Here is an 18,235-nt window from a genome sequence, read left to right on the forward strand (position 1 = left end):
AGTTCATATCAACAGAGATAATCACCTGATCTTTATCTTGAATTAAACACATATTATGACCTGGCCATGGTCTTTATCATCATACACACATTCAGTGTATTTTAGACCTTGTATGCTGTAGCTGACAAAACAATCAAATTGTCAAATTGAATGTCACTGAATGGCCATTATCGGTCCTTATAGATATGGGTTAGGAGGGGCCTGTTACACCTTCTGGTAGGTGGCAACCTCTAGTGGCCACAGTAATCAAGACGGGAGCAAAGGAGGAAGTCAGGGAAAATAACTTAAACATAAAACGTGGCGAAGTCCACTGAGGGAGGAGACTGGGGAGGTGAATGGGTCAAACAAACACAGGACTTTCCTACAAGGCAATGGGATTTGTGTCCTATGTGAAACCAAAAGTCAAGGTGACTTATTTTAATTAACGTACTAAGTTCGTCACATTACATCATGTTACATAGCGAACTTAATTTAACCATGACTTTTTTTCTAAACCTAATCACATCGTATTGGTGCCTATCCAAAGTGAAAGTGAAACCTAACAGAACAACGTCACATGACAGCCGAAGCGGGATGTATACTTGTGTGTCGGCTCTATGCAGAGCCTACGCTGAAGCCTATGCACATGGCCTACGCCATTGTAAGCATTTATAAGCATATGTATGTGTGAGGGTGTGTCTGTGTCACTCTGCAGTTTCACCTCCAAACCACTAGTCAGTGTGGGGATTTCTGTGAAGTGCTGTGAAGTCTAGTTGATTCAAAACACACATTAAACATGGCTTAATAGCGGCAATTTCAAATACAAGCACACAGATCACTTTAACTTGCAGCATTCACAGACAAAGCATTCGTCTTTTGTTGGACACATTTTCCCCACAAATACAACACGCTAATATTTTTAGCACAAGCCTATGGCATTTTACATTGCATAAATTAGCCCAGCGGCTCACAGACTTTTCCTCTTCTCATATGAAGCCAGGGACAACAGCAACATTTAACAAAGGTAACGTTACAAAATTCAGCTCTGTTACAGCTCACAGGGTTCACCAACAAAACAACTGTCTTATGCTAAACACATTTTCCAAACAAATATAACATGCTAACGTTATTAGCACAAGCCTGTGGCAATTTACATTGTATAAATTAGCCTAGTGACGAGAGGAGATTTCCTCTGCTCATGCGAAGCAAGGATAAATCTTGAAGTATAAATCCCTGAAGGATAAATCACGCACAGGACTTAAAATGCTATTTTTGTGGAGGCTTTATTGTCTTCACACTTTATTGTTTCTTAACTGTGAAATTAAAGTAAATAAAAGCTTCTTTTCCACTGAGGAAAATGGTTTCAGCTTACAAAAATAGACAAGAGGTCTGTGTTGCCGCAATGTTTTCTTACATTTCTGGGGAGGTGCACGTCAGGCGATAACGTAGGGTATGGTTCAGGCATTACGTCAACGCAGAGTCTATGCCGTAGACACAGCATCGATTGGACACAGAAGTATAAATCACATCTGATAACAGCCTACTGAAACTACTAATAGGTGCAGCAGGCCCCTGACAATTCATATCTGTAAGGCTGATAACCACTAGTAGTAGCACCTATTCAATTGAGTGATATCATGAAAAATGGTATATACAAGCACTTTAGAGGCTTGATGTCCGTGTTGGCATTTGATTGAAAGTTTTTTCTTTTGTCCATTTTCTCTCTGGTTGATGATGATTTCATGTTGTAAACATGGACAGGAAGTGGGACACAGCTGTCACACACTCTGGCTCAATATGCGTTTGTCTTTCATTGAGATGACATATCGGCCCTCAGGCCTTTTTCCAGATAAACAGTCAATCGATTGTTGATTTTGAAGAAGGCCTGAGGGCTGAAACGTCATCTGAGTAAAAGAGCCAGAGTGTGCGATACTTGCTTCCTACTCTCAAGTGCACTGCCAGTAATCAGCACCTCACTTCAACCCTTAATGTGCGTTAGTTCTCACTCTGGGGGACATATTGTGAAGGACAAAAATATTCTACACCGCTCATTTGCTCTGGATAATGGCTTTCATGTGTAAGTGAAACCTCTGAGTGGTAAAGTCATTCTTTTATATTCTAATTTTGTTGATTTTTACTGAATTGAATTGCCCTGAAATACTGTAAATTGGATGCAAAATCCCTCCAGAAACTGCTCTAAGTTCTGGGACCACACTGAGAACCGCTGTGAGGTCTGCTCAGATGAAGGATGTCTTAAGCCTGTTGCTACTGCTCTTCACTTTACAGTAATATCCACCCTCATGGCAGTTAAGCTTCATAAACGATGTCTACTTTACTGGTGATCTTTTTTCCACTTGACCCACAACCTCACCAATCCTCTTACTTTACTCTGCCGCTCTTTTCTCCTGCCCGCTGTTATGCCCCCATTTGACATGACTTGTTTTATCTGCCTCAGGAGCATAAAGACACAGCACAGAGCCTCCCAAGACTCCTGTTCCAGTTTGCAACAGGAATAAAATCATATTGATTTGTCCATCAGCGTACCGACAGACTACAATAACAAACGGGTGAAAGCCTCCACCTGAAAGCTGTTAGCTTTGTTTTCATGTGATCTGTCTGGTTCTACTCTGCTCTTGGCCTGAGGAGTTACAAGATGTGACAACAGGCCAGCACAGACCATAAATTACCCTCATCTGGAGCCGGTTGTCTCCTTTTAATACTAATAGGAGCCATGGGGGTCAGGAGAGTTAGTAGCTAATGAAGAGCTGTGATAGTACAAAAGCACTTCCTGAGACATATGACACTCAATCAGGGTGATAAGGACAGGGCAGGAGAAGCCCAGGGAGGAAAACTATCAGCGAAATGACCTTTACTAACGTCAATAGATTAGCTTTCAGATGATTTCACAATGTGCCTCAGCTCTGTCAGAGGAATTCAATGTAAGTGTGTGTAGCTATATACTGAAAGAGTCCCACTCCACTTAAGTAAATATCCAGTCTGGATGACTTTCAAAGTTTAGATGACTTTCAGTTCGTCACATCATCTGTGATTGTTTGGACTGGGCTGTCATTCACCTGAGCTGTGTTCACAGTCATTTTCCGAAGTGTGAAGATCTCCTAAATATCAAAGTGAGCGAAGCAGTTTTCAAATGCACACACAAAAAAGGGACTATTTGCATATGTGCTCTCGCTGCAACACGGTATTTGTAACTCCAGCGTCACTGACACACACCAAAGTAAATTTTCTGGTGACGCCTGAAGTCATGTTTGACTTGTATCACTGTTGGTAATAGACAGCACAGGGACGTCACAAATAAAAGTAGGTTGCCAGAAAATAAACTTTGGGAGAGAGCGTTGTGTAGTGCAGAGAAATTAGATCAGGAGCTGTGATTCAACACATCTCCAGTCAAAGAAAATTTGCACCCATATATATGATGACAATTTTTATCTTTCTGTTTCTATAATGTTATACTGTCAAATGTCTCTCACATGTGCAGCTACTAATGGGTGTAAGATCATATTAATCTTTTAGCAGTGTAAATTAAAGCCATTCCAATGTGTGGGTGTGGTGCCACCTGGTGGTGATACACAATAGTACCAAAATTATGCAAGTACTTCACCTCTGTCTGTCCTGCCATCTGTGATACAGGTGGTTTATTATAAATCATTATTTCCCAAAGAAAGCTAAGTGGTTACATTAGAAAAATAAATGTCAAATCTTACAAATGTTCAAGAAAACAGTTTATTTAGAAAATAAAAGGAAGCCTGAAGGAAGCAGTTTATTTATAACAAGCTTTCACTGCTGCATGAACAATGCTTGTAATTTAACACTCTTCCTGGACGTCGCACTAGCAGTGCATTGAGCCACACATCATAACACAGAGCACATTAAACTGGAGAACAGGGAAATGAAGAGCTGGCTTGAGATTCATGTGATTATTTTTCATAGGTTTTAAACAAGGAAGTTAAAAGACAACTGCGACATTGTTCCATTAAGTTTTATGTAAATGGACAACTAGCTGCAAAAGAGTAACTTTTCCCCACCATGTGGCAAGTGTCCAGTGAACAACTTGAGCCACCTTAAATTCTAAATGACAAGGTAAATCAGCACATATAATGACTACAGTTACACACAATGACAAATCATACACCAGCAGAAGCATGTCTGCCCCTTCAACACACAGGAAGGTGCACATCAAACTCAAGAATGCCTCTCTCATGCTTCTTCGTCATCTAAATGAGCAAGACAGAGTCACATATACTTAACATTTGCACATGTAAGGATTGTAAAGAAAACTGAGGGAGCTTTAAGTGCTCTGTTCAAACTGGAGTGCCAGTAAAAACACTTTGGATACAGTAGGAGACTTTTGATTGATTTGAAGAATTTACTAAAACAGTGGTTCCCATCTGGTCCAGATTTCTCCGTAGCCATTAGTTCAAGGTCCACTGTTTAATAGTCTCAGCATCATACTTGAGTTTGGCCGTGTCGTCGAGCTAGTTTGCTGTCACTGCCAAGTGACTGTCCGTTATTCATTCACTCTACAGCAGGGAATGGCACTTCAAAATAAAAGCTATGCGCCAGATATTCACTGTATTTCAAAATAAAGTGTTTTTTTACAGACTTGACACATTTGCGAGTCACTTGCAGTCCATTCAGAATGGACCTGCTACCCACTTTTGGACTGCGACCCACCAGTTGAGAACCACTGTACTAAAATATCAATAAGGTCAGTTATTTCACTTCCTTCCCATGTCAGTCTCTGGTTGTTCTACACGCCTACCCTGGCTCAGTCAAGCGACTTTAGAACCTAAATTATCATCTCAGGACAAACTTACTAATTCCAGTGTTATCTAGGTATGGGCATTGAGAACCGCTTCCAAATTGTGTGAATGCATCAGAATTGTATATGCCTCAGAGGCCCTTTTACACACAGATCGCACAGTCCCGTCTTTATGCCTACTTTGCATTTTTACACAGAATCAAACAACGGCGGCATCATTCTTTGCTGAATTGGGAGCGGTGTGGCGAACATGATGTGTGGCAAGGCAGCGTTGGCCTCTGGTGTGGTGTGTAACACGCGCGTTGGCAGCACTTTTGACACAATAACAATGGCATTAACGCACCAATTTACAGCCGCTGTTCTTCTTCTCTGAGTTAGCTGCTAATTGCTAACAGCTATTTTTTTTAATCTCCCACATTGGGTTGCACGCATGACATGTTGTCTAAACATTACATTAGACCCATGCCACCCATGATCCCATCCCGCAGACTGTCCTGTTTATTCGGCCACTGTTTCGGCATTGTTACTATCTCCAGTGGAACATTAAAGGCACCTACCACGTACCTTAAATACAGCACAAGGCAGCATGAAGGTGTGATATTCCCGCTTTGAACCGACAGCGTAAAAAGGGCTGGAGCTTATTAATTCCTTTCATCATAGACGGCATGTTTTTCTGATAATGTGCATTGCAAAATGATGTCAAACTCATAGTGCTGGAAACTTGAAACAAGGAATCATGGCAGTGATTAGGAAACGATCCATAACGTGGCTTCATTTCAACAGTGCTGCTTGTATTGTCCATAAGATGATGATTTCAGCTGAGGATGGAAACACCAGCAATATGCGGAAACAACTCTACGCAACGCAGGCTTAAATTCCAGAAATGCCATGTATCTGACACTCTTTGCACAAGAGCCACTGCTTCCCAGCTGAGCACCACGTCTGTTACCGAGGGTAAATATCCTGTTAGCACCACACAGGCAGGCTTAGCAGGTTTTTCTTTGACAGAAAATCTAATTGACGATGTATGCTGTACAAATGTTTTCTTATTTAGTCCATTTTAGACGATGGCAGGCTGTCACATGCCTTTTTCTACTGTTTTTACACTGTGTACAAAGTCAGAGAAAATAAAACTGTTGCACTGATGCTGATAATCAGTGTGGGCTTACTTTTTTCCCAGGCAGAAATAGTATCGGGAATCAATAATGGAAACAATTGACAGGATTGACAAATGTTATCAATTCCCATCCCTAGTGTTGGCGTTCAATTTAATTGCAGCTCAGGTTGGACACCTTTAGTTCTGATATTGCACCTCATTTAAGCATAAATAAGAAACCACATGTTCACATGAGAGGGAGACAAAAATAAACAATGGCATCTGATTGTCTTGTCAGTAACACTACTCCCCTTTCTCTTTCCCTTTGTCCTTGCTCTTGTCCCGAGGTACACGGCCCATGTTATAAAACTCTACGTTTGGCCTCATGTCAGTGAGGTGGGCGAGCCGGTTGGACATGGCAAAGAAAGCAGCGACGGCAGCGATGTCCCACGCATCCTCGCGGTCAAAGCCCACTTTCTCCAAAGACTCCAAGTGTTGCTCTGTGATGGTGTCGGAGCGACACACAGCCATGGCAAAGTCCAGCATGGCGCGCTCCCGTGGTGACAGCTCTGCATTCTTATAGTTAACGACAACCTGCGTGAAAGTAGAGAAGGAGCTCATTAGACAGAACATGTGTCATTTAATATACAACTTTTTTGAATCACAAGAAATGTGTTTAGCTTCAGTTGATTGAAATGCCCTGTAACGTACCTACACTAATGTGACAACTGCAGTAATTATGTATTATAATAAGCAAAGCAGAAACAAGTAGTAAAAAATCTATTAAAGGAATACTTCATCCCCCAAATGTTTATTTTGTTTACCGATTACTCACCCTGTGTTACCTTAAATTCAGGAAGAAAACTTTGTTTTTCTTGCATGCCTTCATGGTAAGCAAAGACTCCAAAAATAAAGAAAATGTTCGATGAATGGAAGTAAAGGGGGGCCAGGTTTAACAACAAAACTGTGTCAAAACATCTGTTTACAAACTCTCACACAACTCGCACAGTATAATCCAAGTCTCATTTTTACACTTGCCTACTCAGTACTTCCCAAACAGTGCATGCATTGTGTGAGACTGTTTATGCAGAAATGTTTTAAATATTAATATTTCAGCAAACATGCATGTATTTGGAAAATACCAAGCATACCACTGGATCAGTGAGACTTGGATTATATTGCACGAAATGTTTGAGAGTTTGTTAACAGATATATTTTTGCTGCTGTTATGTTCGATCCAATCCGACTTTAATTCATCAAGAATTTTCTCAGTTTTTTAATTCATCATTCATATGCGAGAAAAACAAGGTTTCTTCCAGAGTTTGACGTAATGAGTAATTGATATACAAATAATCATTTTAGGGGTGAGGTATTCCTTTAAAGAATATACCTGATCGGAAAGAGTGGGTTTCTTCGAGTAGATGCGGTGCAATGCACCATGGGCGATCACACAGTAAAGACACTTGTTGTGGGTACTGGTGGCCACTACAATCAGCTCACGGTCGGCTTTGGTCAATCCCCCTGGAAGACATTAGATAGCAAATCAATGTGAAATTGTCAGCATAGGGTACAGCAAAGTGAGATTTATACTTCTGCATCAAATCGACACTGTACCTATGGTGTAGGCTCTGCGTCGACGTAGAGCCTACACCGTACCCTATGCCGTCGTGGCAAGGCAGACCTCCTGCCTATGTTTGTAAGCTCACCCTCAGTAGAAACAAAGCCTTTATTTACTTTTATTTCACAGATAAGAAACAATAAATTGAGAAGACAATGAAGCCTCCACAAATCACCATTTTAAGTCTTGTGTGCGATTTATTATAGCATTATATGAGTAGAGGAAATCACCTCTAGTCACTAGGCTAATTTATACAATGTAAAATGCAATAAGCTTGCGCTAATAACGTTAGCATGTTGTATTTGTTTGGAAAATGCATTTAGTATGAGACAATTTTGTGACGTTAAACTTGTTAAAGGAGCTATATGTAAGAAATCTAAAGCAAATAGTCGTAAAATCCTCCTAATATGTCACAGAGACTAAGGAATAATGTTCATATAACATACTGATCTCACCGACAACAATAGTACAGCCAGAATATTTGCATCTAAAATTTTTTTTTGCAGTCTGCAAATCATGTTTATGTTTTGAATTTGTGTTTTGGCCTGTTGCGCCACCCACCGCCGTCTACCAGTCAGGCAGTTAGTGGAGTCTCAGCATCAGTTACAGTTACGACTGAGCTAAAGCAGCACGGCAAGCAGCATTAGCAGTGTCCCGGTACATAGCATTAGCAGTCTCCTCAGCTGTATCCCGGCAGCAGCGTTAGCAGTGTCCCGGTACATAGCATTAGCAGCCGGCTCCTCCTCAGCTGTATCCCGGCAGCAGCGTTAGCAGTGTCCCGGTACATAACATTAGCAGCTGGCTCCTCCTCAGCTGTATCCCGGCAGCAGCGTTAGCAGTGTCCGGGTACATAGCATTAGCAGCCGGCTTCTCCTCAGCTGTATCCCGGCAGCAGCGTTAGCAGTGTCCCGGTACATAACATTAGCAGCCGGCTCCTCCTCAGCTGTATCCCGGCAGCAGCGTTAGCAGTGTCCCGGTACATAGCATTAGCAGCCGGCTCCTCCTCAGCTGTATCCCGGCAGCAGCGTTAGCAGCAGAGAAGCCGGACTTGCTCGAACAGTCCGCTGGAAAACCGAAGATCAAGGACGCGGTGATGCGGCCCTGCCACGGCAGTCTCCAGCATGCCGCTGTCCAGCAACCTCAAATCTGTAGGGGAGGGGGGGCGGACATGACTCGCGGCAGTATTTTGAATTTGAGTGCAGTAACTGTTTTGGCCACATTCTTACATACGACGCCTTTAAATGTTGCAGTTGTCCTTAGCTTCATATAACAAGAAGAAAAGTCTGCTAGCCCCTAGGCTAATTTATACAATGTAAAATGCCATAGGCTTGTGCTAAAAATATTAGCATGTTGTATTTGTGGGGAAAATGTGTGTTTGTCTGTGAATGCTGCAAGTTATAGTGAAGCTGATTTGTGTACTTGTGTTTGAAATTGTCTCTATTAAGCCATGTTTAATGTGTGTTTTAGGTGTGTTTTGGGTGTGTTGAATCAACTAAACTTTACAGCACTTCACAGAAATCCCACTGTTCACTAGTGTTTTGGAGGTGTAACTGCAGAGTGACACAGACACACCACCACACATGTATAACTGCTCACAACGGTGTAAAATCTGCATAGAGCTGACGCACAAGTATAAATCCCAAACTCAGGAATAAACTGCCTCCTGGAACTGGTCCATAATATTCAGCGGTGGCTACAACATCACCTGTAACTTTTTAAGTTTAGAATTTTATAATGTTCAGTTTAGTAGAGGCATCTATGGGTCCTCTGAGGCTGTAATGTGTTTTATTTTTATTGTTCAGGATATATTTTTATTCTAAGTGTAAATGCTCGGAGGTCAATATGACTTAACACATGTACAGTAATAATCCAGACCGTGGTTATCCAATAACCACACACAGACCGCAGAGCTGACATAGTTTGGTTTAGTGAAGTCAAACATTAGTCAGCTGAAGTGGAGTGGGACACTTTCAGGTTAGCTTCCGTTCCACATAGTATCTTAATGTCTTCTCATTACAGGCTGTATCACTCACTTCTGAGAAGCTGAAACATGATAATGGGGTGCTCATATTCCAGTCCACTGGCTCTTAATTGGTCTACCCTCAGGGTCCACACTTCTCCTTCCTCAATGAGTCACGGTTCACATGTCAGCTCACGAAGCGCCCATTCAGTTTTATTTCACAAGATGGAAACAAAACAAAAGTTCAACTGAGATTTAAAAGCTAATGAAATAAAAGGCACTGCAACAACATACCTAATGTGCTCTGCAGCTCTCTGGTTGCAATCATTACTCAGGTATATTACGGCCCTCTCATGCTACCTGCAGCTGCGTTGCTAACTCAGCGTCTCTGTAGCTAAACTTTTTAGACCCCATTGGTGAATTTATTTAAAGCAAGAGCCTATGGACACATGGAGTAACTTTCTGAAGACATTATGCACCTTCTTTTAAAAGTAGTCTCATATTACGTTCACTCTTCCAGCGTGCAGTCTTCCCTGCTTGTTATGGCTGTGGCTGTCTGGGTTTACATCTGCTATGTTTAGTGAGTGGTGGAGAGCAGACACATTCAGGCAACCGTGCAGCAGCCAGACTGAAAATTACACCACTCTCACCTTCTTATACTGGCAGCACCATAACTCCCCAACTACAGCTAAAAATGTCCATATCAGATGGGTGGAGTTTCCTTTTCACATAAACTGTCTGTTTTGTTTCCCCATCTAGATATTTATGTTCCTACCAGACCTTATTTACCTCAGCTTCGACCACTCTACCTGCCACTGTTTGATCATCAACTGAAACAGATTTAATATCACACCTGCGTCCTTGTGTATCGCCTGCGCTCCGAAAGGGCTTTCAGTGCCCCTGCTGTCTCTAAAATAAAACACACAACCTCAAAAGCCAAACAGAGCACAGCCCTAAAACATGAGTCAGCAATACTGCGTACAAAGGTAGCCACCTTGGCAAATAAGATATTGGCTTATTTCAGAGGTGGACGATGTGCAGTCTGATTTTGTAGCTGGATGAAGGTTAAAGTGTGAATCATTGTCAGCCCCTGGCACAGGCAGTATAGGAGAACGCTAAGGGTGCTGTTATCCATAGGGGGCGCCATAGAAGAAAAATCAAAATGTTTTTTGACAGCACTATAAAGTACATTTTAGAGAGGGAATTATGACACATCATTTATGTCGTAAAAAAAGCTTTTTTTTATTTTTTAACATGTTTTTCCTGTGAAAGAAGGTTATATTAAATGTTTCATAAAAATGTATTAAATTAAATTTGTGCTTATTGAAAGGTAGTGTAATGAAGGACTGAATGGCTTTAAAACTGTTCTTTTATTTTTTATAATGTAGATTTCTGTGTTTCCCTGGCACAAAAGAAGAATTAGTAACAACAACAAAAAAAACAAAAGTAACCAACATAAAATATATTGGCTAATATAAAAACATTAGTATGGGCTTTTGGCAAAATTGTTATTTTAAACATTGGTATCAATATCAGCCTAGAATTTAAAGAATGGTGCATCTCTAGTTCACTTTGAAAGCTGGTTTGTACATTTTATCATTATTTTACAATGTCATATATTACTTAATTGTTTATTCTTCTGATCAAGTTAATTTGTAATTGTTTTGTATATTGATTATTATAGGATTTTATTATTTTATTTTTCTATTTTTCCCCGTTAAAGGATTTTGGGGGGAGTTTTTCCTTATCCGCTGTGAGGGTCCAAAGGACAGAGGGATGTCGTATGCTGTGAAGTCCTCTGAGGCAAATTGTGATTTGTGATATTGGGCTTTATAAACAAAACTGAATGAAAAAAATTGAATTATTACACTTGTACAACATGTTACTGAAAGCAAATTAGCACATATTTGTTAAATTAGCACTTGTTTGTTATTAGCGAGGTAGTTTATTTACACTTTGGATGTTTAAAGAATGTTTAAACATGTTTATTTTTTTGCAAGGGGTTGGTGCACCCAGGGGAGGCTCGCCTAGGGTACCAAATATGTTACAACCGCCACTGGCATGAATGATTCATTGGGCCCATAGTGGTACAGGGGGTGGAACATTACACCTACTGTTTCAGGGGCCCAACAGCCGCCCTCGGGATGCCTAGAATTTCTATCACCACCCCTGAGCAGCACCACTCACTGCAGCTACAGAGAAACATAACAAACACACACCTGTCTCCTTGTTCATGAGCTCATTGTAGTAGGCGAAGAAGGCTCTGAACTCTGCTGGTCTGTGAGACAGGACTTTGAAGACATTGGGCAAAAAGCCTCCCTATAAGGAAATGTCAAGTTTAGTAAAATCAGACTCATGGCAGTGTTAATGAATGTGCAGCACAGTTAAATGCCTCATTTATAAAGGTTTGTTTAGTTGTACCTTTGACTCTACTTCCTCCATAAGCGCCACTATATCAAAGGGTAGGTCTTTCTTGTAAGGAACTGGATAGCGACTGATGTTCTCCTGTGGCGGGTCACTGGAGAAACACCTGATCCCAGCTGCAGCCGCCGCCTTCCCCCGGGACAGGGACGCCTGGACGGAGGACATGAGTCACAGCAGTCCCACAGAAACAGCGCAGGAAAGGCAAAGCATGACAGTATCCCACAACTTACCAGCTGTGTGAGCACAGGGGGACGGAAAAACTTCAACACGAGCTTAGTCGCCATGTCAGAAAGTGCAGAAGGGAGCGTGTAAAGCAGCTGTCAGCTCCGGTAGTTTCCAGTCTTTCCACAATGATTAAGGAAGTCCTGCAAATTCTTGTGAGGTGTCGACTTTCTGCTGCTGATGTAGTTACAAAGAAATGTTATTCATCACGCGTTCCTACTTTGAGTCACCTGTAGTAGTTGTTAAATTAATGTGACGAGTTAGCCTCTATCTGGACACTCTGCTGTAGCAGTAATGGCAGAGTTTATTTGTATCTCACCGTGTTGATAAAATCTTGTGTTTAGCTTCGGGGATATATCAGAGGTAACGGTCCAATCACAGAGCAGCATGGAGTCACGCCTGCCAACTGGCCCCGCCCTCTTGCACTACTCCTCCCTGCCGCTAGGGAGCGGACTGTGCGCGCGGTGTAGACGTTGTTTCCATGGTTTCCATTGAGCGCTTATGCCTGTATGTAATGCAGTTTACAGCCAACAAGCTCCACAGGTAAAACGTATCTCTATAGTTTGAGTATAAACGGGTTAGTGAGGCTTTTCTGACTCTGAATATTAACTATATACTCCGGAGTTATTCCATACAGTGACTCCCTGCGAGTCAGAACTCAGGGTACCACTGTTGCTACCGACACCATAACCCGGAAGTGACTCATGAGCGACGGTTGGCTTTCATTCATTAAGTTCACAACGTTTCGGATAATTTATTAAAACCCAAAGATTGATCGAGTGCGAGTTGAACGTCGCAGCGGAAATGTTTTACCATGTAAGTATGTGTATTATCCTCCGTGTGTGAGCCGGCTGTTAGCAGTGTACAGTTGTTTTGTTTGTCAATTAGCGACTAGCTTAAATGTTTAGCATAGCTAATGTGGCTAAACAAAACTTCCAAATCCACGCCGCGTTGATTGGCGGTGTTGCCATAAAGCCATGCAGATATACCACCAGCTTGATTAACCTGATACACTGAGGCAGAACCCACAGCATCCCATTCATAAAGGACATTTTTAAGGACTTTAATTTTTCGTATTGTCGGATTTCCCATAATCTATATTCATTGAGGAATACAGAGGACTACAGCCTGAACACAAGCGGCTTTTTACAGTACGCACAGTTACAATCACATTCCTTAAAACTCCCCAAAGAGGAGACAGATAAACAATTCAAGTCTGCAGCATTAAATAGAAGTGCCGTTTCAAGTGTGTACAAGATGCTGATCCTCTCAGTCCCAGCAGGAACGAGATTAGGGGGTCTGATTGACCCGTGAGGAGTGGCGAACAGTATGGAGGTGCCCAATGGGGATTTCTGTCCGTTAGAGCCAGAGTTATACAATTAAAGATCCTCAATACCCTTCAGAATTAAAATAGAATAGATCCTGGTATGGTTGTGGGCATCTGGGAGCTTTGATTAATTTGTTTCGGCACTGCCAAGTCAAGTCCTTTTGGAATGAAGTGTGTCATTGGATCTCAGCAATAATGAATATAAATCTTTCCCCATGTCCTCTGGTTTGCTTGTTGGGTTGTAGGGCTGCACAAGTTCAGTCAATACAAGACTGGAAAACAGTAGGCTTTTACTTATTGGCTGTTAAAAGAATGATATTGTTGAACTGCAGAATTGGGAAGCCAGCATGGTCCTCGATAGAAGCTTGGTTGCTTGAGTTTTCCAGTCTTATTAGTGTGGAAAGAATAGCTGACATGATCAGTGACACAACTTTTTGAAGGGGGGCAAATTTGGGATTGCATGTGAACATAGTATGTTTGAAACACTGTTAGACCGACACTGAGCAGCCCTATTTGAACTATTCCTGAATTTCTGGTTTCCCATATAAATGGCATGTAGCCTACTCCTTAAGACATATGAATTCATCTACTAATTATAAGGTGTAGTACTGTATACCCCCCTTTAATGTCTTATGTTGTCACATAATATGTTACTGTATTATTTTAAACCTTTTGTTGCTGTCTTTGTTATTGTTGTGGTTGAGGTATGTCTATTTGTTGTCCTTTTGTGGTATGTCTATATTAATATGATAATATAAATGAATAAATAAATAAAAAGAAATGAAAAATACAGGGGACCATCTCTTTGGAACAACCCACGGTGTCTATTGATCCTTAACAAGTCTTAAAATGTTTTAAATTCAATGTTACAGCAATAAGGCCTTAAAAGTCACTAAATCGTCTTAAATTTGAATTTGTGAGGTGTTAAACAAACATTTGATCTAATTTCATTTATCCATTTTTTTAAATTATTTTTGTGAAAATTAGTGAAGCCTTTCTATGTAAAAGTCCACATTTCTAATGTTACGAATCTTTAAAAATCTATAATACTGTAATTTTACTTCATATTTGCACTTACCTCTTGGCAAAATGTAGGTTGATTTAACTCAACACTCTACCTCTGCACAAGACCACATATATACTACTTACCTGCAGTGCTTACCTGCAATGCTTAATTAGGCAAAACATGATTTGTTCAAAAACCTGTCCTAAATTTGGTTAAAAGATGTCTTGCACAGGTCTTTAAAGCATTGAATTTAACTGTCTGATACCTGTAGACACCTTGCAACCTCTTTCCATTGCTACAATCAACACCAACATTATCATTAGGCTACATAAAAAACATCTTAAAAGGACTCTAATTTACAAATGCTCTACAAAGACACTTCATTGATTCATTTGTAATTAATTCTAGCTTGTAAAAACATTTTTCGTATCTGTACACTTCGTTTAATTTGTAGTACTGCTAGTCTTGAAACTTTGATCAATTTTGCAATCTTTGTTTTTATCTTTTTCTTTTTAAGGTGTCATTATTGCTATTTAGTAGGGGGCATGTCTTCATAAGCCAGTTTTGGCTCCTAACCTCTTCTGCACAATGTGTACACTTTATAAATTCTTACTGTCTTGCCTATACACAGGTATGTGCAAATAAATAACCTAAACTAATAACTTAAAACAGTATCTTATCTAATGCATCCCACACTAACATTGCTGTTGGAAGCAATGTCCTGTAATTCACGCATTGTCTGTGTTTCCAGATTTCTTTGGAGCATGAAATCTTACTACACCCGAGGTATTTTGGCCCTAACCTCCTGAACACCGTGAAACAGAAGCTCTTCACAGAAGTGGAGGGTACATGCACCGGCAAGTGAGTAGCTGCAAGACTTAATCATGTGCAATTATATAAAAAAAAAGCGTGTTATTGTTCTGAGAGCTTCTTAGTTAAATGGTGAATAGGCTGTAATTTGACTGGAAAGTTAAGTTAACCTGTCATTTCAGTGACACGTTGCATTTGTTAGGTTGGAACAGATGCTACTAAAGTGCGGTGAACTTCAGTCTAATGCAGAGGTTAGTGTAAGCACTTTTAGGGGAAGAGGCAGAAACATTTTTTTATTTCTGGTAAGGTTATCAAGAAATAAAAATATTCTGGTATGATGAATTATTGTATGTTCCATATGAAAATTATGTCATAATATGTGTAATAATTCTGTCTAATCAAGACAACATTATTTATATAGCCCAATATTACACATAAATTGGCCTGTGGGGGTTTTACAAACTGTACAGCACATGACGCTGCCTGTGCTTTGACCCTTGCCATGGATAAGGGCAACCCCCCCTAAATAACTCTTGAAAAGGGGAAATATGGAAGAAACCTCAGGAAGAGCAACTGAGGAGGGATCCCGCTCCCTGAACAGACAGATGACCAATAGGCTAGATGTCGTGTGTACAGAATAGACCAACATAATAAAATTAAGATATAGACAGCACATATGACACAATGATACATAAAATTGAACATATGACAAAGATTGATTCAGGAGGATGTTAAAGGGGAACTAATGTTTTTTTCAACCTGGGCCCTATTTTCTGATCTACTTTTGTCTAAATGAGTGATAGGATGTTCAATATTTGACCTTTCTCCAGTACGAAGCTCAGGCTGACCTGCCTGCAGCCTCGGAGCGTGCGCTATATTAAATAATAGGGCACTGGGATAGCGTCAAACAACATCAAAATACGTCCACTAAAAGTGCATTTTTTTCACACAGATAGGCATCGGATTGTTAGTATAATTATGCGACAACATAACGGAAAGAAGAAATGAACGTCTGTGTTTACTTTTAGCTGGATTCGGACATGTTCCTCTGCCTGTTGCTGCTCCCTCTCTCTGCTCGTCCGCTCTTCAGTTTCAATGAGTAGTGTCCGTGTATGTCCGACTATGTCGTTATGTCTTCTAGTTTTATGAGATACCAGTATCATCATTCTAAAATCCAGCCCTCTATAGTCTCTGAGAGACTGAAATGTCAACCAGGATCGCTGACGGGTCTCAGAGGATTAAAGCTGTGAGTTTTGACCAGGCAATTTTAAAAAACAGCCAAGGGCAACAGATGAGACCCGATATTTGTTACGACAGTATCAACATGCAGAACAAGTTATTATATTGCATTTCCATTCCTACATGTACATGTACATGTCATTAATTTATGTAAATCTCTCCTTCAGGTATGGCTTTGTCATCGCAGTCACCACTATAGACAACATCGGGGCGGGTGTAATCCAGCCTGGGAGAGGGTTTGTCCTCTACCCAGTCAAATACAAGGCCATTGTGTTCCGCCCATTTAAAGGGGAGGTGGTTGATGCTGTGGTCACTCAGGTTAACAAGGTGAGGGACAAACAGTGCAAGTTTGCTGGATACCTGAAATATCTGTATTTTATTTTGGCTTATGGAATTCCCTACTGTTGTGGAGTACGTCTTTTAACTTCATCACAGTAAATGTGCTCAAGAGTTTATGCTTCTTTAGTTGTGAATGTGTTGAATATGAAGTAATTAATAACTGATAATGGAAATTTTCTTTTTGTGACTTGTCCAAATTCTATATTTTTCCGCGTCTTGCAGGTTGGCTTGTTCACAGAAATTGGTCCCATGTCTTGCTTCATCTCTCGCCATGTGAGTCACATTAACATCTACAGTTATTGACTGAGTCAGTCGACCTTTAATGTGCTTTTTGATTTATGTATTATCTTTATCTCACATGTATTTTTGTTTATGCAGTCCATCCCCTCAGAAATGGAGTTTGACCCCAACTCCAATCCTCCTTGTTATAAGACTGTTGATGAGGTAAGAACATTCATTATGTCTTGTAACCAACCAGAGGTTTAAAATAATTACAGTAATACCAAAAAGTATTTAATGAAATAAATGTTCACCAAATAGCATTATAAGGGTGTTTTCTTTTCTTTTTAAGGACATTGTAATCCAGCAAGACGATGAGATCCGACTAAAGATTGTGGGAACAAGAGTGGACAAGAATGACATTGTATGTCTTTCTTTCTTTCTTGTCTAATAAGGACTGCATATTTCTCTTGGCCATAAGCTAACATAAATGCTGTGTCACTATGTCTCAGATGTTACACAGCAGGTTATAGAAGTGATGTACTGTAGGCCTGTGTTAATAGGCATGAAGTTAAAAACAAGCTTTTCTATTGTTTTTCAGTTCGCCATCGGATCTCTCATGGATGATTATCTGGGTGAGTATTACACAGAACATTGTCATACATATGGTAGACCTGCTTGTTAGATGGGCATGAAGTGATAAAATGCCAAGTTATTCTGCACAGTAAGGAAGATATGCTCCATAGTTTGACAAAACAGCTTTTGTGTTGCTTTAATTTGGTTACTGTGGTTATAGTGGAATAATTTTGGCTGTGTTGCGAGTTACAAAAATGTTTTACTCTCTCTTTTATGATGATTATTAAACTTGCCTTCTGTCCCTTTTTTCCAGGTCTTGTGAGCTGATTCGCCCCAGAGAGAGCACATTTCACATGGGACATTTTATGTAGTAGTTTAGTTACTTTTTTGTGTAAAATGAATATTTTTCTACACTTATTGACATGGTGTGGTCATAGCAACATCGTTTTATTATCATGCTGCGCAGCCTACATTTGTTTTAATCCGAATGGGTGCAAGATGGCATACAATGCATCAGTAGCACATAATGATTTACCAATTTTTTCATGTATAATTCACGATTTCTATCTCAAATATTGTTTTGTTTTTTTGTACACAGACTGTAATAAAGTATTAGTTGTTAAATCTTTGTATGTTCATG

At 40.3% G+C, this 18,235-nt stretch overlaps 2 protein-coding genes across 2 annotated transcripts; one reads left to right on the forward strand and one right to left on the reverse strand.

Moving 5' to 3' along the window:
- Window positions 1–6,009: 6,009 nt before the first annotated feature.
- On the reverse strand, window positions 6,010–12,282 carry LOC117260661 (uncharacterized). Its single transcript, XM_033632683.2, has 5 exons — window positions 12,088–12,282; window positions 11,855–12,007; window positions 11,653–11,752; window positions 7,246–7,376; window positions 6,010–6,449 (listed from the first exon to the last, which is right to left on the reverse strand). Exons 1-5 carry the CDS (start codon window positions 12,139–12,141, stop codon window positions 6,159–6,161), a joined length of 729 nt encoding a protein of 242 aa, XP_033488574.2. The 5' UTR covers window positions 12,142–12,282; the 3' UTR covers window positions 6,010–6,158.
- A 456-nt stretch (window positions 12,283–12,738) lies between these two features.
- Window positions 12,739–18,219, forward strand: polr2g (RNA polymerase II subunit G). The gene is made up of 8 exons (XM_033632684.2): window positions 12,739–12,895; window positions 15,164–15,273; window positions 16,629–16,788; window positions 17,023–17,073; window positions 17,179–17,244; window positions 17,372–17,443; window positions 17,621–17,654; window positions 17,909–18,219. Exons 1-8 carry the CDS (start codon window positions 12,884–12,886, stop codon window positions 17,920–17,922), a joined length of 519 nt encoding a protein of 172 aa, XP_033488575.1. The 5' UTR covers window positions 12,739–12,883; the 3' UTR covers window positions 17,923–18,219.
- Window positions 18,220–18,235: the final 16 nt, after the last annotated feature.

The sequence above is a fragment of the Epinephelus lanceolatus genome, chromosome 7, assembly GCF_041903045.1.
Source record: "Epinephelus lanceolatus isolate andai-2023 chromosome 7, ASM4190304v1, whole genome shotgun sequence".
Taxonomy (NCBI): Eukaryota; Metazoa; Chordata; class Actinopteri; order Perciformes; family Serranidae; genus Epinephelus; species Epinephelus lanceolatus.